The 24,359-nt window shown below is 51.0% G+C and overlaps 1 protein-coding gene across 3 annotated transcripts in view; it reads left to right on the forward strand.

Moving 5' to 3' along the window:
- cadm2b (cell adhesion molecule 2b) overlaps nt 1-23,672 on the forward strand; it is a 276,056-nt gene extending 252,384 nt beyond the window's left edge. The window contains exons 7-10 of one of the 3 annotated variants that reach the window (XM_073044751.1): nt 3,585-3,707; nt 5,704-5,742; nt 16,596-16,721; nt 20,361-23,672. In XM_073044751.1, coding sequence (XP_072900852.1) covers nt 3,585-3,707; nt 5,704-5,742; nt 16,596-16,721; nt 20,361-20,479 — 407 coding nt within the window. In that variant the 3' untranslated portion in view covers nt 20,480-23,672. The remainder of the gene's footprint in view (nt 1-3,584; nt 3,708-5,703; nt 5,743-16,595; nt 16,722-20,360) is intronic. The other 2 variants (XM_073044752.1, XM_073044753.1) reach the window with 2 other exon arrangements.
- The last annotated feature ends 687 nt before the right edge of the window (nt 23,673-24,359 follow it).

Consider the following 24,359-nt stretch of genomic DNA (forward strand, 5'->3'; position numbering starts at 1 on the left):
ACGGGAGCGTGCCGGCACTCTCTCCGGTGACGGGAACGTACTGCAACTCTCTCCGGTGACGGGAACGTGCCGGCACTCTCTACATTGACGGGAACGTGCCGGCACTCTCTCCGGTGACGGGAACGTGCCGGCACTCTCTACATTGACGGGAACGTGCCGGCACTCTCTCCGGTGACGGGAACGTGCCGGCACTCTCTCCGGTGACGGGAACGTGCCGGCACTCTCTCCAGTGACGGGAACGAGCCGGTACACTCTCTCCGGTGACGGGAACGAGCCGGTACACTCTCTCCGGTGACCGGAACGTACTGCAACTCTCTCCGGTGACGGGAACGTGCCGGCACTCTCTCCGGTGACGGGAACGTGCCGGCACTCTCTCCGGTGACGGGAACGTGCCGGCACACTCTCCGGTGACGGGAACGTGCCGGCACTCTCTACATTGACGGGAACGTGCCGGCACTCTCTCCGGTGACGGGAACGTGCCGGACACTCTCCGGTGACGGGAACATGCCGGCACTCTCTCCGGTGACGGGAACATGCCGGCACTCTCTCCGGTGACGGGAACGAGCCGGTACACTCTCCGGTGACGGGAACGTGCCGGCACTCTCTCCGGTGACGGGAACGTGCCGGCACTCTCTCCAGTGACGGGAACGTGCCGGCACTCTCTCCGGTGACGGGAACGTGCCGGCACACTCTCCGGTGACGGGAACGTGCCGGCACTCTCTACATTGACGGGAACGTGCCGGCACTCTCTCCGGTGACGGGAACGTGCCGGACACTCTCCGGTGACGGGAACGAGCCGGTACACTCTCCGGTGACGGGAACGTGCCGGTACACTCTCCGGTGACGGGAACGTGCCGGTACACTCTCTCCGGTGACGGGAGCGAGCCAGTACACTCTCCGGTGACGGGAACGTGCCGGCACACTCTCCGGTGACGGGAACGTGCCGGCACTCTCTCCGGTGACGGGAACGTGCCGGTACACTCTCCGGTGACGGGAACGTGCCGGTACACTCTCCGGTGACGGGAACGAGCCGGTACACTCTCTCCGGTGACGGGAACGAGCCGGTACACTCTCTCCGGTGACGGGAACGAGCCGGCACTCTCTCCGGTGACAGGAACGAGCCGGTACTCTCTCCGGTGATGGGAACGTGCCGGCACACTCCAGTGACGGGAACGTGCCGTTACTCTCTCCGGTGACGGGAACGTGCCGTTACTCTCTCCGGTGACCGGAACGTGCCGGACACTCTCCGGTGACGGGAACGTGCCGGTACACTCTCCGGTGACGGGAACGTGCCGGCACACTCTCCGGTGACGGGAACGTGCCGGCACTCTCTCCGGTGACGGGAACGTGCCGGCACTCTCTCCGGTGACGGGAACGTGCCGGCACTCTCTCCGGTGACGGGAACGTGCCGGCACTCTCTACATTGACGGGAACGTGCCGTTACTCTCTCCGGTGACGGGAACGTGCCGTTACTCTCTCCGGTGACGGGAACGTGCCGGCACTCTCTCCGGTGACGGGAACGTGCCGGCACTCTCTCCGGTGACGGGAACGTGCCGGCACACTCTCCGGTGACGGGAACGTGCCGGCACACTCTCCGGTGACGGGAATGTACTGCAACTCTCTCCGGTGATGGGAACGTGCCGGTACACTCTCCGGTGATGGGAACGAGCCGGTACACTCTCCGGTGACGGGAACGTGCCGGTACACTCTCTCTGGTGATGGGAACGAGCCGGTACACTCTCTCCGGTGACGGGAACGTGCCGGTACACTCTCTCCGGTGACGGGAGCGAGCCGGTACACTCTCTGGTGACGGGAACGTGCCGGTACTCTCTCCGGTGACGGGAACGTGCCGGTACACTCTCTCTGGTGACGGGAGCGTGTGGAGTCAAAACTGGGGAGCAGCAGAACTACTCGGGCAACTGCCACTGCATGGGCTTGTACCAGCGTGCTGGGCCAAAATACCCAGCTGTGTGTTTTCACCGGTGCATCCTGACTCTCAGGTTCCCTCAGCCCTTTCTTCTACCCTGGCTAGAGAAAGGGGTCTCTGACCATAGGACATAGGAGCAGAATTAGGCCATTCAGCCCATCAAATCTACTCCATCACAGCTGATTTATTATCCCTCTCAACCCCATTCTCCTGCCTACTCTCCACAACCTTTGATGCCCTGCCTAATCAAAAAACTATCAAACTCTGCTTTAAATATACCCAATGACTTGTCTGTGGCAATGAAGTCCACAGATTCTCCACCCTCTGGCTAAAGAAATACCCCCTCATCTCTGTTCTAAATGGATCGCCTTGTATTCTGAGGCTGTGTCCTCTAGTCCACTATCAATGCCTTTCAATATTCAATAGGCTTCAATCCCCCTTGAGCCTCCTCTGGACCCTCTCCAATGTTAGCACATCTTTTCTTCGATAAGAGGCCCAAAATTGCTGACATACTCCAAGTGTGGTCTGACCAATGCCTTTTAAAGCCTCATCCATGCTTATTCCTCTGGAATAAAATATTCCCCATCGGTTCTGACCGATGAATTCACCGGCCAGTTTCTATCAGGTTGAAATTAACACCACTTGGTGTTGCTGAACAGGTAAGCCAGCCTTCTCCCACCCAGACACCCCTTCATCCCTGCAACAGCTCTCCCCCTTGAGGTGATCGACACACCACTGACTCAGTGCCTGAACCAAACCGAAGTTCAGATTCAAGGTCACATACACTGCCAAATGAAACAAGACCAAGGTACACAACACAGTACACATAACTCACATACACGACACATAAAGTGATATCACCACTGGTAAACTCACACAGTAAGGCACAGTTACGACACATTAATGCTACTACCAGTTCATGCATGATGAGACCTGGGTGTTGGCAAGGAGGTCAGTAGAATTAGGCCTGGGAGAAGAAGCAGTTTTCCATCCTGACAGACCTTGTCCTGATGCTATGGTACCTCCTGCTTGATGGTAGGGGGTCCCTGCTCCACCTTGAATTTGTCCTGACCTGATTTTGGATATGATCGATGGGGGTTCTGGGAACTATGTACTTACCCTCCTGCAACTACATCTCCACCCTTCCCAACAGCCCACAACCCCCTCCAAAGAGGACCATGCTACCCCCTACTACGTTTCCCAGACTCCTGGTGGAACAGGTCCCACAGCATCCACCGGGTCTCACTCTCCACACCCACAGAGATATCCTACCTCTCCTCACCCAAGGCACCCCACTCCTCCCTCTGAAAATCCTGTCACCCAGAAAAGAAAGGAAAAGGAACAGAGTTTGACACTTTCCTCTGAAGATCGGCCTGGATTTTGCTTGTAGTGGCAACCTTCCTTCCTGCAGATTCCCAGGAACTCCAGAGGATGGGACACCCAGGGGTGCTGCCGGTGCCTAGTTGACATCCCAACTGTTCTGTTTAGCTTTGGTGGCCAGTGTTTGTTGAACCATGATGTCTGTGTGTGCTTTGTGATGATTATTTAGCGCTTTGACCGTTCCATGTCGCATGATCTCGGAGATTGATTTTCATTCCATGTTTGCGTTTTGGTCTGTTTAAGCCGTAATTTTTTTTTCTCTCTTCCCACCAACCAGATGCTCCCATCATCCTGTCTCCCACCATCAACATTCCTTCCTCCCGTCCCGTTAGGACAGGGACAACCCCTGTCACCATAGCAACCAGCACCACCAAACCTGGCAAAGGTTCCGGGGCGCGAGGTACAGTACAAACCCTCCATTACTCTACCAACTAGTTGACAAACTTAGCCGATAGTGATTAGTTCAGTAGATGCTTTCTTAGCCTGCTTTTTCTTATTATAAGTTCGTTTCTGGAAACTGGCTGGTGGGAGGGAGGTGAGGTGTATCATGGGTCCGAGTGGATGAAGGGTGGGGGTCTTCTTCTCAGCTTCCCACCCATCCTGGGGTGTACGGCACTGACAGCAGCTCACCAGAATCCTCCGTCCTGGGCCAGTCTTCCAAACTGTCCCCAGGTGTAGCCCATCAAAGATCCTTCCTCTCCCAGGGATGAGGTCTTTGGGGCTTCTGTTGGCATTTCTGTAGCTCTGGGTTTTTAACAGGATGGGTTTCTAGCCCCATGTCTGACCCTCCTCCCTTTGCAGCCGGGCTTGGGAATACTCCTGGCAGAGTTGGTGAGGGGTCTACCAACCAGCTTTACATCCCAGGCCAACATTAGCAAGGTCAGACCAAAGCATCGAATTCCTGGACAGGGGAACAGGCCATAGGAGGGGCAATTGTTGAAGAATTTATTCCTCCAGTCCCTTGCCTCCTGTATGAAGCTCAGCCCCCCTCCCCCTCCCCAGAGAGTAGTTGAATCTACTCTCTAAAGGTTCCTGTCACCATGCAGGTCTGGTCCCCAAACAGGCAGGCATGTGCTGTTGACACCACAGGTAGTTTTAGCATACCCACCCCTCGCCTACCTGTTGACCCCCCTCCATTGGAGGGCTTTGGGTCTGGGGGAAGCAGAGAGATGTACAACACTGAGTTGCTGAAGATGACTACATCTGGTTACCCCTCTCTGGGGTAAAGGAGTCGCAGTCATGGGGCTACCTAGTTAAACAATCTAGGTGACCATCGTTAGTCACCATCACCAGATGATGGTGATCTTCAAGTCACCATAAGACCTAGGAGCAGAATTAGGCCATTCAGCCCATCGAATCTGCTCCGCCACTCCATCATGGCTGATCTATTATCTCTCTCAACCCCATTCTCCTGCCCTTTCCCATAACCTTTGATGCCCTGACTGATCAAGAACCTATCAACCTCCACCTTAAATATAGCCAATAATTTGGCCTCCACAGCCGTCTGTGGCAATGAATTCCACAGATTCACTATTCTCTGGATAAAGAAATTCCTCCTCATCTCCGTTCTAAAAGGACAGTCTTGTATTCTGTGGCTGGGCCTTGTACCCTGAGACTCCGCCACACAGGAACATCCTCTCCACTCTTACGAGGCCTCTCACCTTCCACCATGTGAGATGTGCACTAGCTTTGGGGTTAGGGCAGTAGCAGGGGGAGAATCGATCTGCAGGACAACCTCACTGGAAACAGTGAGCCAGCCAATCATGCACAGCCAATTCTGGGATCATACTGTGCAGATACACCCCTCAGTGCTCTGAAACATTTGAGAGAGGGTAGGCAGTGTGGTAGGAGGTGAAGGGGTGTCAGTCGGTCTTTCTTGGGGGAGTGTGTAGGGTTCCTTGGGCAGGTAGTACTAAGATGAGCATTGCCTGGTTGGGTGTGCTGAGCTGGGGGGAGTGGGGAGGGTAGAATGGGTGCTGACCGAGTCTCTGGGGGTGGTGGGGAATCCCAGATAGAACAGGCCACCTCAGGTGTCCCAGCCGGGCAAGGGACCCAGGTGAGAAGCCTGGAGTGCGATGGGGGGAGGTGTTCTTTTGTCGACAGGAGGGCCAGCAACCACAGAGGGAGCCCTGCCCACAGTGCAGTCAGGGAGTGAGGTCAGTGAGGGAGCCTTCCCAGATCCCCTCAGTCTCTCCCAGCAGAGCCTGGGCCGCCGTTGCCACTGGTTTCGATCATGTGCAGTCACATAATGAGGTGGGCAACAATCAGAGCCATTGGAAGATGCTGTCTGTCAAGAGTACGTTGAGTTGCTTTGCTGTGTTTGATTTGATTTTCTCCTCAGTTTTGCGAACCATTTTGTTTTTCTTTCCTTTACCCATGTCGGCCACCACCCACAGCCTCGGTGAGGTCCTCGCCCCCGACCGGCCCGGCTCAAGGTAAGAAAGCGGCAGGAGGATGAGGTGGTGCCGCTCCCGCCTCTCAGTGACACTACCTTCTCCCCCTCTTCCTACTCTTTCTCTCTCCCTCCATCCACATCCCTGATCATGTGACCACCACTCGCCAACCTGCTGGGCACACGGTCACATGACGAGGCAGTGGGCACCAATCAGAGTCATTGGCAGGATAGTGTTTATTTCCGTAGATCCAGGAACCCCACCCCAACCCCAGCCCTCACTCATACTAGAACTGTGCCCCCCACACATCCTCTCTCATCCCTCTTTCAGACCCATGGACATCTCCCTCTCTGCCCCGTGACACCAGCACTGCTCCACAACTCTGCAGAAAGTCCTGGGAACCCACCCCACAGGTCCCAGGATACACCCTCCCCACCCCTCAGTCACATCAGCACCCTCTTCCTTCCCCCACAACCCAACTCTCTCCCTCTATACTCCCCCCTTTAGATCCTGGGACCCTCTCCCCACCTCTCAGTCTCTCTTCCCCCTCACCCCCACTATCACATCTTGGGACCCTCTCCCCACCTCTCAGTCTGTCTCTCTTCCCCCTCACCCCCACTATCACATCCTGGGACCCTCTCCCCACCTCTCAGTCTGTCTCTCTTCCCCCTCACCCTCACTATCACATCCTGGGACCCTCTCCCCACCTCTCAGTCTGTCTCTCTTCCCCCTCACCCCCACTATCACATCCTGGGACCCTCTCCCCACCTCTCAGTCTGTCTCTCTTCCCCCTCACCCCCACTATCACATCCTGGGACCCTCTCCCCACCTCTCAGTCTCTCTTCCCCCTCACCCCCACTATCACATCCTGGGACCCTCTCCCCACCTCTCAGTCTGTCTCTCTTCCCCCTCACCCCCACTATCACATCCTGGGACCCTCTCCCCACCTCTCAGTCTGTCTCTCTTCCCCCTCACCCTCACTATCACATCCTGGGACCCTCTCCCCACCTCTCAGTCTGTCTCTCTTCCCCCTCACCCCCACTATCACATCCTGGGACCCTCTCCCCACCTCTCAGTCTCTCTTCCCCCTCACCCCCACTATCACATCCTGGGACCCTCTCCCCACCTCTCAGTCTGTCTCTCTTCCCCCTCACCCCCACTATCACATCCTGGGACCCTCTCCCCACCTCTCAGTCTCTCTTCCCCCTCACCCCCACTATCACATCCTGGGACCCTCTCCCCACCTCTCAGTCTGTCTCTCTTCCCCCTCACCCCCACTATCACATTCTCTCTTCCCCACACCCTATTTCATTCTACACCCCCCTCACACACGAAGATCTGCCCTCCCCGCCCCTCTGTGACACCAGCTCTCTCTCACACCCAGGAAAGCCCCTTCCCCTTCCTCAGACCCCAGGACTCCCATCCCCATCCCTCCCTCAAACTCTGGAAACCTCCTGCCCCTCCCCGGGAATCTGGGATCTCGGAGCTGCTCCCCCCTCTGGCCCCTCTCAGAGGATCTGTCTATATCTCCTCCTCTCTCTCCATCTCCCCGCCTCAAACCCCAGGATGCCCTCTGAGACCCTGGCCCTCAGTATTTGCCCCTTGTCACCTCCCAGGGTCATGGGTCCCCACACAATCGCCTCACAGGGTACACAGACCAGCTCCCACCCTCAGAAAGATCCCAAACTCTTTGTCTGTCCAACCCTGCACCTCATGAACAATCTGCCTTCCCCACACTTCTGATTCCTGTACACACCTCTCACCTTAAACCTCTGCCCCCACCTCCCAGTTCTTCATCCCCCTACCCTGGGGGAGGAATTTCTTTAGCCAGAGGGTGGGGAATTAGCAGAATTCATTACCATGTACAGTTGTGTAGCCAGGTCACTGGGTTTTTTTAAAGTGGAGGTTAATAGATTCTCAATTAGTCAGAGCATCAAAGTTTTTGAGGAGAAAGCAGGAGAATGGGGTTGAGAGGGATAATAAATCAGCAGACTCAATGGGCCGAATGGCCTAATTCTGATTCTAATTCTCAGAGTGAAAAGGGGCAGAAGAGACAAGCTGTTGTGATAGGGGATTCATTGGTTAGGGGAACTGCCAATGTAAAAAGAGCCTGATGGGAGTTGTATACTGACCCACAAACAGGAGTAAGGATGTGGTCTACAAGTTACAACGGGAGATAGAAAACGCATGCCAGAAAAGCAATGTCACAATAGTCATGGGGATTTCAATATAACCATATAACAATTGTGCAGGTAGATTGGGAACATCAGGTTGGTGCTGGATCCCTAGAGGGGGAATTTCTAGAATGCCAAGAAGATGGCTTTGTAGAGCCCATTAGGGGACCAACTATTGTGAATTGGGTCTTGTGCAATGAACCAGAATTGATTTGAGACCTTAAAGTAAAAGGACCCTAAGGGGCAAGTGATCATAATGTGATCGAATTCACCCTGAAATTTGAGAAGGAGAAGCTAAAGTCAGATGTATCAGTATTACAGTGGAGTAAAGGCAATTACAGAGGCCTGAAAGAGGAGTTGGCCAGAATTGATTGGAAAGAACATTGGCAGGGATGACGGCAGAGTAGCAATGGCTGGAATTTCTGGAAGCAATTCAGAAGGCACCGGATATGTAGTCAGCAAAGAGGATGTCAAGGCAAGATGACAGAACCGTGGCTAACAAGAGAAGTCAAAGCCAACATAAAAGCCAAAGAGAGGCCATAGAGCAAAATTTAGTGGAAGTTAGAAGATTGGGAAGCTTTTAAATACCAACAGAAGGCAACTAAAAATCATTAAGAAGGTAAGCCAAGTCCCTTGGCGCCTCAGATTTTTGAATTTTCTCTCCATTTAGAAAATAGTCTGTCATCTGTCATCCAAGTCATTGACATACAAAATTTAAAAAGCGATCCCAACACAGACCCCTGTGGAACACCACTAGATACAGCCCCCTCCATCACAGGAAAAGCAATGGAGAGTAAGGATTTCTGGGTGCATATTGTATACATTCTCTGATATTAACTGGAACCATTGAACTATTGAGCACAACTGCACAGAGCACTGTCATGGGAAAGCAGCGTCCATCATCAATGACCCCCACCACCATCCAGACCAGGCTCTCTTCTCACTGCTGCCATTAGGAGGGAGGTACAGGAGCCTCAGGACCCACACCACCATCCAGACCATGCTCTCTTCTCACTGCTGCCATTAGGAGGGAGGTACAGGAGCCTCAGGACCCACACCACCATCCAGACCCTGCTCTCTTCTCACTGCTGCCATTAGGAGGGAGGTACAGGAGCCTCAGGACCCACACCACCATCCAGACCATGCTCTCTTCTCACTGCTGCCATTAGGAGGGAGGTACAGGAGCCTCAGGACCCACACCACCATCCAGACCCTGCTCTCTTCTCACTGCTGCCATTAGGAAGGAGGTACAGGAGCCTCAGGACCCCCACCACCATCCAGACCATGCTCTCTTCTCACTGCTGCCATTAGGAGGGAGGTACAGGAGCCTCAGGACCCACACCACCATCCAGACCATGCTCTCTTCTCACTGCTGCCATTAGGAGGGAGGTACAGGAGCCTCAGGACCCACACCACCATCCAGACCATGCTCTCTTCTCACTGCTGCCATTAGGAGGGAGGTACAGGAGCCTCAGGACCCACACCACCATCCAGACCATGCTCTCTTCTCACTGCTGCCATTAGGAGGGAGGTACAGGAGCCTCAGGACCCACACCACCATCCAGACCATGCTCTCTTCTCACTGCTGCCATTAGGAGGGAGGTACAGGAGCCTCAGGACCCACACCACCATCCAGACCATGCTCTCTTCTCACTGCTGCCATTAGGAGGGAGGTACAGGAGCCTCAGGACCCACACCACCATCCAGACCATGCTCTCTTCTCACTGCTGCCATTAGGAGGGAGGTACAGGAGCCTCAGGACCCACACCACCATCCAGACCATGCTCTCTTCTCACTGCTGCCATTAGGAGGGAGGTACAGGAGCCTCAGGACCCACACCACCATCCAGACCATGCTCTCTTCTCACTGCTGCCATTAGGAGGGAGGTACAGGAGCCTCAGGACCCACACCACCATCCAGACCATGCTCTCTTCTCACTGCTGCCATTAGGAGGGAGGTACAGGAGCCTCAGGACCCACACCACCATCCAGACCATGCTCTCTTCTCACTGCTGCCATTAGGAGGGAGGTACAGGAGCCTCAGGACCCACACCACCATCCAGACCATGCTCTCTTCTCACTGCTGCCATTAGGAGGGAGGTACAGGAGCCTCAGGACCCACACCACCATCCAGACCATGCTCTCTTCTCACTGCTGCCATTAGGAGGGAGGTACAGGAGCCTCAGGACCCACACCACCATCCAGACCATGCTCTCTTCTCACTGCTGCCATTAGGAGGGAGGTACAGGAGCCTCAGGACCCACACCACCAGATTCAGGAACAATTACCTCTCAACCATCGTGAACTGCTGTGGTTAATCTCACTCACCTCGACTTTAAACTGATTCCACAACCTACAGACTCACTTTCAAGGAATCATGTTCTCAGTATTATTTATATTGGCACTGTTTGCCCTCTTTTGCACGTTTTTCAGTGAAAATGTATATCAGGATAGCATATGGCGACATATATACATACTTGCCCTTTTAGGCCACTCACCCATCGAGTCTGCTCTGCCATTCCATCTTGGCTGATTTATAATACCTCTCAACCCCATTCTCCTGCCTTCTCTCCGTAACCATTGACACTCTGACTAATCAAGAATCTATCAACCTCTGCTTTAAATATACCCAGTGACTTGGACTTCACAGCCGTGAGTGGCAATGAATTCCACAGATTCACCACTTTCTGACTAAATAAATTTCTCCTCACCTCTATTTTAAATAGATGTCCCTCTATTCTGAAGCTGTGCCCTCAGGACCTAGACTCACCCACTATAGGAAACATCCTCTCCACACTAACTCTATCTAGGCCTTTCAATATTTGATAGGTTTCAATGAGATCTCCCCTCATTCTTCTAAACTCCAGCAAGTATAGGCCCAGAGCCATCAAAAGCTCCTCATATCTTAACACTTTCATTCTCAGAATCAATTTCATCAACTTCGTCTGGACCCTCTCCAATTCCAGCACATCTTTTCTCCAGTAAGGTGCCTGACAAGACTCACAATATTCCAAGTGTGGTCTGATCAATAAAGCGTTTATTCTGGTACTCTGGAAATGAATGCTAACATTGCATTTGCCTTCCTTGCCACCAACTCAACCTGCAAGTTAATCTTTAGAGATCCTGCATAAAGATTCCCAGGTCCCTTTGCACCTCGGATTTTTGAATTTTCTCCCCATTTGGAAAGTGTACAGTTCTGGTCAACAAATTATAGGAAAGATATCAACAAAATAGAGAGAGTACAGAAAAGGTTTACTAGAATGTTACCTGGGTTTCAGCACCTAAGTTACAGGGAAGGGCTGAACAAGTTAGGTCTTTATTCTTTGGAGCATAGAAGGTTGAGGGGAGACTTGATAGAGGTATTTAAAATTATGAGGGGGATAGATCGAGTTGATGTGGATAGGCTTTTTCCATTGAGAGTAGGGGAGATTCAAACAAGAGGACATGAGTTGAGAGTTAGGGGGCAAAAGTTTAGGGGTAACACGAGGGGGTATTTCTTTACTCAGAGAGTGGTAGCTGTGTGGAACGAACTTCCAGTAGAAGTGTTAGAGGCAGGTTCGGTATTGTCATTTAAAGTAAAATTGGATAGGTATATGGACAGGAAAGGAATGGAGGGTTATGGGCTGAGTGCAGGCCAGTGAGACTAGGTGAGAGTAAACGTTTGGCACGGACTAGAAGGGCTGAGATGGCCTGTTTCCGTGCTGTAATTGTTATATGGTTATATGAAAAATAGTCCACATATTTACTTCTTCTACCAAAGTGCTTAACCATACACTTCCTGACACTGTATTCCATCTGCCACTTCTTTGCCTATTCTCCTAATCTAAATTCTTCTGTAGCCTCTTTATTTTCTCAAAACTACCTGCCCCTCAACCCATCTTTGTGTCATCTACAAACTTGGCCATAAGGCCTTCAATTCCATCATCCAAATCATTGACATATAACATAAACAGAGTTGGTCCCAACACTGACCCCTGTGAAACACCACTAGTCACCGGCAGCCAGTCAGAAAAAATTCCCTTTATTCCCATTCTTTGCCTCCTGCCAATCAGCCACTGCTTTATCCATGCTAGAATCTTTCCTGTAATACCATGGCCTCGTAGCTCCTCATGTGTGGCAGCTTGTCAAAGGGCTTCTGAACATCCAAGCAAATGACATCCACTGGCTCTCCTTTCTATATCCTGCTTATTATTCCACAAATAATTCCAAAAACTTGTCAGGCAAGATTTTACCAAAAGGAAACCATACGGACTGTTTTATCATGTGCCTCCATATATCCCAAGACTGCATCCTTAGGAATACATTCCAAAATCTTTCCAACCACTGAAGTCAGGTAAACTGTCTATAATCTCCATTCTTTTGTCTCTCTTCTTAAAGAGTGGAGTGACATTTTCAATTTTCCAATCCTCCTGAACCATTGGATGATCTTCTGATTTTTGAACCACCGTGGACGGGTCTGTCACTGTATAACACCGGGGTACGGTACCGGTGGGGACGGGTCTGTCACTGTATAACACAGGGGTACAGTACCGGTGGGGGGTGGGTCTGTCACTGTGTAACACCGGGGTACGGTACCGGTGGGGGGTGGGTCTGTCACTGTGTAACACCGGGGTACGGTACCGGTGGGGACGGGTCTGTCACTGTGTAACACCGGGGGTACGGTACCGGTGGGGACGTGTCTGTCACTGTGTAACACCGGGGTACGGTACTGGTGGGGACGGGTCTGTCACTGTGTAACACCGGGGTACGGTACCGGTGGGGACGGGTCTGTCACTGTATAACACCGGGGTACGGTACCGGTGGGGACGGGTCTGTCACTGTATAACACAGGGGTACAGTACCAGTGGGAGTGGGTCTGTCACTGTGTAACACCGGGGTACGGTACCGGTGGGGACGGGTCTGTCACTGTATAACACAGGGGTACGGTACCGGTGGGGGTGGGTCTGTCACTGTGTAACACCGGGGTACGGTACCGGTGGGGACGGGTCTGTCACTGTATAACACCGGGGTACGGTACCCGGTGGGGACGGGTCTGTCGCTGTATAACACCGGGGTACGGTACCGGAGGGGGACGGGTCTGTTGCTGTGTAACACCGGGGTGCGGTACTGGTGGGGACGGGTCTGTCACTGTATAACACCGGGGTATGGTACCGGTGGGGACGGGTCTGTCACTGTATAACACCGGGGTACGGTACCGGAGGGGACGGGTCTGTCACTGTGTAACACCGGGGTACGGTACCGGTGGGGATGAGTCTGTCACTGTATAACACCGGGGTACGGTACCGGTGGGGACGGGTCTGTCGCTGTGTAACACCGGGGTGCGTTACTGGTGGGGACTGGTCTGTCACTGTGTAACACCGGGGTACGGTACCGGTGGGGATGGGTCTGTCACTGTATAACACCGGGGTACGGTACCAGTGGGGACGGGTCTGTCGCTGTGTAACACCGGGGTACGGTACCAGTGGGGACTGGTCGGTCGCTGTATAAGAATAGACAATAGATAATAGGTGCAGAAGTAGACCATTCGACCCTTTGAGCCTGCACCGCCATTTTGAGATCATGGTTGATCAATTACTATCAATACCCTGTTCCTGCCTTGTCCCCATATCCCTTGATTCCCCTATCCATAAGATACCTATCTAGCTCCTTCTTGAAAGCATCCAGAGAATTGGCCTCCACTACCTTCTGAGGCAGTGCATTCCAGACCCCCACAACTCTCTGGGAGAAGAAGTTTTTCCTTAACTCTGTCCTAAATGACCTACCCCTTATTCTTAAACCATGCCCTCTGGTACTGGACCCTCCCAGCATCTGGAACATATTTCCTGCCTCTATCTTGTCCAATCCCTTAATAATCTTATATGTTTTAATCAGATCCCCTCTCAATCTCCTTAATTCCAGCGTGTATAAGCCCAGTCTCTCTAACCTCTCTGCGTAAGACAGTCCAGACATCCCAGGAATTAACCTCTTGAATCTATGCTGCACTTCCTCTACAGCCAGGATGTCCTTCCTTGACCCTGGAGACCAAAACTGTACACAATACTCCAGGTGTGGTCTCACCAGGGCTCTGTACAAATGCAAGAGGATTTCCTTGCTCTTGTACTCAACTCCCTTTGTAATAAAGGCCAACATTCCATTAGCCTTCTTCACTGCCTGCTGCACTTGCTCATTCACCTTCAGTGACTGATGAACAAGGACTCCGAGATCTCTTTGTATTACTCCCTTACCCAACTCTACACTGTTCAGATAATAATCTGCCTTCCTGTTCTTACTCCCAAAGTGGATAACCTCACACTTATTCACATTAAACGCCATCTGCCAAGTATCTGCCCACTCACCCAGCCTAACCAAGTCACCCTGAATTCTCCTAACATCCTCATCACATGTCACACTGCCACCCAGCTTAGTATCATCAGCAAACTTGCTGATGTTATTCTCAATGCCTTCATCTAAATCGTTGACGTAAATTGTAAACAGCTGTGGTCCCAATACCGAGCCCTGTGGCACCCCACTAGTCACCACCTGCCATTCCGAGAAACACCGCTACCCTTTGCTTTCTATCTGCCAACCAGTTTTCTATCCATGCCAATGCCTTCCCCCTGATGCCCTGAGCTTTGATTTTACCCACCAATCTTCTATGTGGGACCTTATCAAATGCCTTCTGAAAATCGAGGTACACTACATCCACTGGATCTCCCCTGTCTAACTTCCTGGTTACATCCTCGAAAAACTCCAACAGATTAGTCAAGCATGATTTACCCTTGGTAAATCCATGCTGGCTCGGCCCAATCCTATCACTGCTATCTAGATATGCCACTATTTCATCCTTAATAATGGACTCTAGCATCTTTCCCACCACCGATGTCAGGCTGACAGGTCGATAGTTCTCTGTTTTCTCCCTCCCTCCTTTCTTAAAAAGTGGGATAACATTAGCCATTCTCCAATCCTCAGGAACTGATCCTGAATCTAAGGAACATTGGAAAATGATTACCAATGCATCCGCAATTTCCAGGGCCACCTCCTTTAGTACCCTAGGGTGCAGACCATCTGGACCTGGGGATTTGTCAGCCTTCAGTCCCATCAGTCTTCTCATCACCGTTTCCTTCCAAATGTCAATCTGTTTCATTTCCTCTGTTACCCAATGTCCTTGGCCCATCCATACATCTGAGAGATTGCTTGTGTCTTCCTTAGTGAAAACAGATCTAAAGTACTCATTAAATTCTTCTGCCATTTCTCTGTTACCCATAACAATTTCACCCAATTCATTCTTCAAGGGCCCAACATTGTTCTTAACTATCTTCTTTCTCTTCACATACCTAAAAAAGCTTTTGCTATCTTCCTTTATATTCCTGGTTAGCTTGCGTTCGTACCTCATTTTTTCTCCCCGTATTGTCTTTTTAGTTAAGTTCTGTTGTTACTTAAAAACTTCCCAATCATCTGTCCTCCCACTCACCTTAGCTCTGTTTTATTTCCGTTTTTTTTTAATGCTATGCAGTCTCTGACTTCCTTTGTCAACCACTGAGGCCCCTTTCCCCCCTTTGAATCCTTCCTTCTCTGGGGGATGAACTGATTTTGCATTATTCCCAAGAATACCTGCCATTGCTGTTCCACTGTCTTTTCTGCTAGGCTATCCGTCCAGTCAACTTTGGCCAGCTCCTCCCTCATGGCTCCATAGTTTCCCCTGTTCATCTGCAACACTGACACCTCTGAGCTGCCCTTATCCTTCTCAAATTGCAGATAAAAGCTTATCATATTATGGTCACTACCTCCTAATGGATCCTTTACTGCGAGATCGCTTATCAAATCCTGTTCATTACATAACACTAAATCCAGAATAGTCTTGTCCCTGGTCGGCTCTCGTACAAGTTGTTCCAAGAATGCATCCTGTAGGCACTCTACAAACTCCCTATCCTGGGGTCCAGCACCAACCTGATTCTCCCAGTTTACCTGCATGTTGAAATCCCCCATAACTACTGCGACATTACCTTTGCCACATGCCAATGTTAACTCCCTATTCAACTTGCACCCAATATCCATGCTACTGTTTGGTGGCCTGTAGACAACACCCATTTGGGTCCTTTTGCCCTTACTGTTCCTCAGTTCTATCCACACAGACTCTACTTCTCCTAATCCTATGTCCCCCCTTGCAAAGGACTGAATCTCATTCCTCATCAACAGGGCCACCCCACCCCCTCTGCCCACATTTCTGTCCCTACGATAGCACGTATACCCTTGTGCATTCATTTCCCAGGTCTGATCTCCCTGCAGCCATGTCTCCGTTATTCCAACAACATCATAGTTACCCATTCGCACCTGAGCTTCAACCGGGGTACGGTACCGGTGGGGATGGGTCTGTCACTGTGTAACACCGGGGTACGGTACCGGTGGGGACGGGTCTGTCGCTGTGTAACACCGGGGTACGGTACCGGTGGGGACGGGTCTGTCACTGTATAACACTGGGGTACGGTACCGGTGGGGACGGGTCTGTCACTGTGTAACACCGGGGTACGGTACCAGTGGGGACAGGTCTGTCAGTGTATAACACGGGTACAGTACTGATGTGGATGGTACATTGTGTTGTGTTGACCTGCTGTGCTGGTGATGTTCTGTACTGTGATTTTTCTTTGGGGAATCTCTCTCCTGCTTGTCTCAGACAAGTTGGTGAGTTGTGAAGCATTTACGATGTGGCCTGCCTGCCTCATGTCTGCTCACTGTGTCTCCTTAGATCCCAGTGCCCTGGCAGGTCAGTCTGGTCCGGACCATGCGGTGATCGGAGGAGTTGTGGCTGTCGTCGTCTTCGTCACCTTGTGTTTGACCATCGTCCTTGGCCGTTACCTGGCGCGACATAAAGGTGCGTATGGTCTCACACCCAGTGACACCCTCCATCACAGGAAGTATTTTTAAATGCAGCCAATGCAAACAGAGGAGACACCAGACAGTTTATAAGGTCATGAGAATTGTAGATAGGATCTGAGACTTTATCCCATGGTAGAAAGGTCAAAGCCTTACTGTGAGTGGGGGGAAGGCTAACAGAGATGTGTCGGCCATCTTTTTACACAGTGGTGGATGCCCAAAATGCACTTCAACATTCAGCATTGTTTAATGCCATCTCCAGGACACAAGGGTAAAGGAGAACAAAATAATTGTTACTACGGATTTGATACAGAACAAAATTATACAATAATTACAGAACACAATAATAGAAAAATACAATAAATATAAATAGATATGATAGCTTATACACAGATTGATCGTCTGTCCATAAACCATATAACAATTACAGCACGGAAACAGGCCATCTCGGCCCTTCTAGTCCGTGCCGAACGCTTACTCTCACCTAGTCCCACCTACCTGCACTCAGCCCATAACTCTCCATTCCTTTCCTGTCCATATACTTATCCAATTTTACTTTAAATGACAATACCGAACCTGCCTCTACCACTTCTACTGGAAGCTCATTCCACACAGCTACCACTCTCTGAGTAAAGAAATTCCCCCTCATGTTACCCTTAAACTTTTGCCCCCTAATTTTCAACTCATGTCCTCTTGTTTGAATCTCCCCTACTCTCAATGGAAAAAGCCTATCCACGTCAACTCTATCTATCCCCCTCATGATTTTAAATACCTCTATCAAGTCCCCCCTCAACCTTCTATGCTCCAAAGAATAAAGACCTAACTTGTTCAATCTTTCTCTGTAACTTAGGTGCTGAAACCCAGGTAACATTCTAGTAAACCTTCTCTGTACTCTCTCTATTTTGTTGACATCTTTCCTATAATTTGGTGACCAGAACTGTACACAATACTCCAAAATTGGCCTTACCAATGCCTTGTACAATTTTAACATTACATCCCAACTCCTATACTCAATGCTCTGATTTATAAAGGCCAACATACCAAAAGCTTGCTTCACCACCCTATCCACATGAGATTCCACCTTCAAGGATCTATGCACCATTATTCCTAGATCACTCTGTTCTACTGCATTCTTCAATGCCCTACCATTTACCATGTATGTCCTATTTTGATTATTTCTACCAAAATGTAGCACCTCACACTTATCAGCATTAAACTCCATCTGCCATCGTTCAGCCCACTCTTCTAACTGGCCTAAATCTCTCTGCAAGCTTTGAAAACCTACTTCATTATCCACAATGCCACCTACCTTAGTATCATCTGCATACTTACTAATCCAATTTACCACCCCACCATCCAGATCATAAATTTAAATGACAAACCACATTGGACCCAGTACAGATCCCTGAGGCACACCACTAGTCACTGGCCTCCAACCTGACTAACAGTTATCCATCACTACTCTCTAGCATCTCCCATCCAGCCACTGTTGAATCCATTTTACTACTTCTTCCATGCAGAACCTTGTCAAAGGCCTTACTGAAGTCCATATAGACAATATCCACTGCTTTACCTTCGTCAACCTTCCTTGTAACCTTTTCAAAAAATTCAATAAGATTTGTCAAACATGACCTTCCACGCACAAATCTATGTTGACTATTCCTAATCAGACCCTGTCTATTCAGATAATTATATATACCATCTCTAAGAATACTTTCCATTAATTTACCCACCTCTGACGTCAAACTGACAGGCCTATAATTGCTAGGTTTACTCTTAGAACCCTTTTTAAACAATGGAACCACATGAGCAATACGCCAATCCTCCGGCACCATCCCCGTTTCTAATGACATTTGAAATATTTCTGTCAGAGCCCCTGCTATTTCTAAACTAACCTCCCTCAAGGTCCTAGGGAATATCCTGTCAGGACCTGGAGATTTATCCACTTTTATATTCCTTAAAAGCACCAGTACTTCCTCCTCTTTAATCGTCATTGTTTCCATAACTTCCCTACTTGTTTCCCTTACCTTACACAACTCAATATCCTTCTCCTTAGTGAATGCCGAAGAAAAGAAATTGTTCAAAATCTCCCCTATCTCTTTCGGCTCCACACATAGCTGTCCACTCTGATTCTCTAAGGGACCAATTTTATCCCTCACTATCCTTTTGCTATTAATATAACTGTAGAAACCCTTCGGATTTATTTTCACCTTACTTGCCAAAGCAACCTCGTATCTTCTTTTAGCTTTTCTAATTTCTTTCTTAAGATTCCTCTTACATTCTTTATATTCCTTGAGCACCTCATTTACTCCATGCCCCCTATATTTATTGTAGATATCTCTCTTTTTCCTAACCAAGTTTCCAATATCCCTTGAAAACCATGGCTCTCTCAAACTTTTAACCTTTCCTTTCAATCTAACAGGAACATAAAGATTCTGTACCCTCAAAATTTCACCTTTAAATGACCTCCATTTCTCTATTACATCCTTCCCATTAAAAAATTGTCCCAATCCACTCCTTCTAAATCCTTTCACATCACCTCAAAGTTAGCCGTTCTCCAATCAAAAATCTCAACCCTGGGTCCAGTCCTATCCTTCTCCATAATTATATCGAAACTAATGGCATTGTAAAGTAACACTGGGCACAGGAGTGTTTATACATAAGGTGACTCTGACAGGAAATGATAAAGTAGTGGTGTTTGGGGGTATGGGGGGTGGAGGTGTTGATCAGCCTTACTGCTTGGGGAAAGTCACTGTTCCTGAGTTTTGTGGATGTTGCGTAGCCTCTTCCCTGATGGGAATGAGACAAACAGTCTGTGAGCTGGGTGTGTGGGGTCCTTCATGATGTTACCGGCCCTTTTCCGGAACTTTTTAGTGTACATGTTGTTGGTGGTGGGTAGGCTGGTCTCGATGATGCTTTGGACTGTTTTGACTCCCCGTTGTGGAGCCTTCCTCACCGCAGTGCAGTGCCCATTCCACGCAGTGTCAGGACGCTCTCTATGACGTGGGTATGGAGTTCAGCTCTCTTCACAAAGTAGCGAAGTTGGTGAGCTTTCCTGATCGTGTAGGCTATGTTTCTGGGGTTGCGGTGGGGGCAAATACGACAGAACCGTTCAGCATGCTGTTAGACAGGGAATGGAGAGATGTGAATTGTCTGAAGATTAAACTGGTCGCACAGAGATTGTGGGCTGTAGAGCTTATTCCTGCACTGTCGAGTTTGATGTTTTAAAGAAGAGATTTGGGAATTCAGAGATCATAGCTGACTGCCCACCGGTGATGAGACCTCGGAGAAACCCTCCTGAAGAGTCCGGAGGCTTTCCTGTAGAACCGTCAACAGGGGAAACACAAAGTGGGAGTTGGGGGGGAAATAAAGCTACAAATCGCAGGCCCTGGAAATCTGAAATAAAATCAGAGGGTGCAGGAAGACTCAGGAGGTCAGGCAGCATCTGTGGAGAGAGAGGCGGAGTTGCTGACCCATCGGCAGAAAAGTCACTGACCGGGGCACTGTCTCTCCCTGTGACCTGAGGGTTTGGGGAGGACATGGCAGTGAGGGAAGGGGGGTGGGTGTTGGGAGGTGTGCTAGCACTGAGCCGAGTGGTCTCTGGGTCACTAAACCCTGTCGGTGTGTGTGGCTGCAGGAACGTACCTGACCAATGAGGCAAAGGGAGCTGAAGATGCACCAGACGCCGACACAGCCATCATCAACGCCGAGGGCAGCCAGGCCAATGCCGAGGAGAAGAAAGAGTACTTTATCTGATCACCCCCAGCACCTCCCTCATCATCTTCTCTCTCCTAACATCTGCCCCCAAACTGCTTCATCATCTTCTCTCTCTCCTGACATCTGCCTCAATTGTCCCAAAACTGCCTCAAAATCTTCCATATCTGCCCCGACCTCTGCTCTAACATCCGCCCCAGCATCTCAGCTGTCCCAACATCTGCCCCTTTATCTGCCCCAGCAAGTGTAGCTGCTCCTAACTCCTGTCCCAACATCTACTCCAACGACTATCCCAACGGTCCCGACACCTTCCTGAATACGACTCTTAGATACTGGCTGCAAGTGGCTGATTCAGCCAGTCCTACCCCGTGGAGGGGTATCAGACCTCTCATCCCTCCCCTGTAGCCACTGTCCTTCACCTGTTGCTCTCCCTTCCCTCCCTTCCCCTCTTCCATCACCTCCTCCCCACATTTGCGTGCATCAGTGATTACCCGAGCCGCGTTCGGTGTGGCAGCCCCCACCCCCACCCCCATCACCGTCACTGTACGAAGGTCTTGCACTAGCCACAGACACATGGTGGACGCAATCACCGGCTGCCGGTCGATACTGCAGACTGTTCTGGGAGGCTGTGAAGGATTCCGAGATAAGCTGGGTGAGAGGAGGGCAGGTGTTCTGGGGTCTGCTCCCTCACCCTCACCCCTCCTCCCTAACACCCTCTCCATTCAGGGTCACAGCCAGGTGCTAGTGCAGGCAAAGGGGAGCATGTTGCTGCTGGTTTGCCAGCTTCCCGTGGGATTTATGAACCTCTCATCATCTTCACAGTACCCCCACCATCCATTGTTGGCCTACCCTCCTCTACGAGAGTCTGTCCAAATGTTTACTCTCAAACCTGAAGCACAAATAACTGGAGTGAAAGGTTTCTGCCAGTGAGGGTGTGTGTGCACACTAGTGAGATTGGGGTTGGTATGTACACACTTTAATATGTGGGTGGGTGTGCAAATACTGGTGAGAGTGTGTGTGAATGTGCACACACTAGTGAGGTTTGGATGGGTGTGCAAACACGTGAAAGTTTGGATGTGTGTACATACTGGTGAAAGTATAGATGTGTGTGCAAACACTAGTGAATGTGTGGTGTGTGTGCTCATTCCAGTGAGATTGCGGTGTGTGTGCACACACTAGTGGGAGTGGATGTGTACACACTAGTGAGATTGGGGTGAGAGTGCATTCTGGAGTGTGATTGGGGTGGGTGGACTCATCCTAATGTAAGTGTGGGTGTGTGTGCATGCACCAGAGAGATTGGGGTTAGTGTGCATACACTAGTGTTATAGGGGTGGGTGTGTACACACTAGTGAGGTTGGGGTGGGTGTGCACACATTAGTGAAAGTGTGGATGGGTGTGTACCCACTAGTGAGATTGGGGTAGGTGTGCGCACACTAATGAAAATGTGGGTGGGTATGTACACACTAACGAGGTTGGGGTGATGTACACATACTAGGACAGTGTGGAAAGGCGCTATTTTCACAGACTAGTGAAAATGTGGGTGATTTTCACACACTAGTGAGATTGGGTGCGTATGTGTGTACATCAGTGAAATTGTGGATGGGTGTGCACACACTAGTAAAGGTGAGCTTACAGTGAGGTGGTGTACATATTGGTGAGTGTGTGCAATAGTGAAGGTGAGAGTGCACACTACTGAGACAGTGTGCATAGTGAGAGTGGGTGTGCATGGTCGTATAACTGAACATGCGAACGCTGCCTGACACCATAGTAAGTGTGCAAGCTGTAGTGTGAGTGGGTGTGTCCCTGACTGTTGGTGTCCAGAAGCCAGACAAAGGCCAGGCCAGGCCAGGAAAAGCAGTGACATGGAAGGTCACTTTGGGGAGAATGGGTTAGGGTATCTTGGAGAAGGGTCAGAAGGTCAGATGGGTGAAGTTGCTCGAATGTGATGCGATGACAGTGTTAATGTTGCGATAGCACTAGGCCATAGGCTGAATGAGCCCTTTTATTTCAGCCTCCCTCCTCACCTGCCCGCACCCTAGGGTGTTACTGGCAGATGGTGACTCCCCAATCCTCGGTCCTCCCCACCAGAGATATCTCTGAGCCCACCCTTCCGGTCTCTCCCTGTCCCCAGCCCGACCTGCCCTGCCCCGCACAGTTACTGGGGTAGGACATCCCCCTTGCCTGCACTGTGGAGACTAATGGGTTAAGTTCTGGGTATGTGGACAGAGCCCCACCCCTCAGTGACCAGGGGTGTGAGGAGAAATGGTCCCTCAGCCGCAACCCTTTGCTGGTGGCTGCAGAATTGTATCACCTTCGATAGGGGTCTGCACAACTGGATTTCGTGCCGCCAGTATTGCAGGGCTGCAACTTCACCCTCTGCCAACAGCTGCAACACTGCAACTGCATTTCCACCTTCCCCAGCGGCTGCACAACTGTAGCTCCATCCTGCACCGGCAACTGCACTGCTGCAGCCAGCTGGTCGCAGCTCTACCCTCTCCGCCCTCTGTCAACATCAACACCATCTCTGTCCACTGAAGCCGCATGATTGCATCCCCAGTATCTGCAGTTCCCCACATCAACAGCAGCAATGGTGCAATTGCCTCCACGTCAGCTGCCGCCGCCACTGTCCGGAGCCCCGCACTGCGGCGGGTCGCTGTCGAACCATTCAGGACAAATCTCCATGCAATATTGTATCAGGTGGATGTGTACATGTCACAAATCTGGGACTGCCGATCTATATATTGTATTAAACCATGCTTTTTATTAATAATGCGTTATAAATAGGGAACGGGGGGACAGACAGGCTCTGCTGTCGTGTGGGACTGGATGTCTTTGTAAAGTACGGAACCCTCAGAAACCCCTTACACCAGTCTGCATGAATACTGAAGCATCAGTTTATTTGTGGGTGGGGGATGGGGAACGACTCTCCATTCACTCCGGGAGCAAGTAACTCCCACACGGTGTCGCCTTCACACAACCCTAATTTGTACTAATTCGGCGCCGTTCCCATCCATCTCTCCGGTTCTTTCCGGGCGGTGTAACTGCAATGCGGCGGCCCCTGCCTGGCCAGCGAGCGAGGGGGGGAGAGGACGGGTTTCCCCGTCATCGGTCACAGGGTTGCTGCCGTCGGGGGAGGTGTGCATCGGGGGGGGAGACCGGACCACTGTCGCTCACGGTTCTGTGTGAATTTATTTTGTTAGTCATCAAACTATTAATAAAAGTTACGATGCTCTCATGACTGAGTTGTGGAAGAATTAATTCCCGGGAACCCGCATTCCGGAATGGAAAGGCGATCTGCCATTGAGAGGGGAATCTCACTGTGGGGCAGGGGGAGGGAGGGAGGGAGGGGAATCTCACTGTGGGGCAGGGGGAGGGAGGGAGGGGAATTTCACTGTGGGGCAGGGGGAGTGAGGGAGGGGAATCTCACTGTGGGTCAGAGGGAGGGAGGGAGAGGAATCTCCCTGTGGGTCAGAGGGAGGGAGGGAGGGAGGGGAATCTCACTGTGGGGCAGAGGGAGTGAGGGAGTGAGGGGAATCTCACTGTGGGTCAGAGGGAGTGAGGGAGGGGAATCTCCCTGTGGGTCAGAGGGAGGGAGGGAGTGAGGGGAATCTCACTGTGGGTCAGAGGGAGGGAGGGAGAGGAATCTCCCTGTGGGTCAGAGGGAGTGAGGGGAATCTCCCTGTGGGTCAGAGGGAGGGAGTGACAGGAATCTCACTGTGGGTCAGAGGGAGGGAGGGAGGGAATCTCACTGTGGGTCAGAGGGAGGGAGGGAGGGAATCTCACTGGGACAGAGGGAGGGAGTGAGGGGAATCTCACTGTGGGTCAGAGGGAGGGAGGGAATCTCACTGTGGGTCAGAGGGAGTGAGGGGACTCTCAATGTGGGTCAGAGGGAGGGAGTGAGGGGACTCTCACTGTGGGTCAG

This window comes from Hemitrygon akajei, chromosome 5 (genome assembly GCF_048418815.1).
Source record: "Hemitrygon akajei chromosome 5, sHemAka1.3, whole genome shotgun sequence".
Classification (NCBI taxonomy): domain Eukaryota; kingdom Metazoa; phylum Chordata; class Chondrichthyes; order Myliobatiformes; family Dasyatidae; genus Hemitrygon; species Hemitrygon akajei.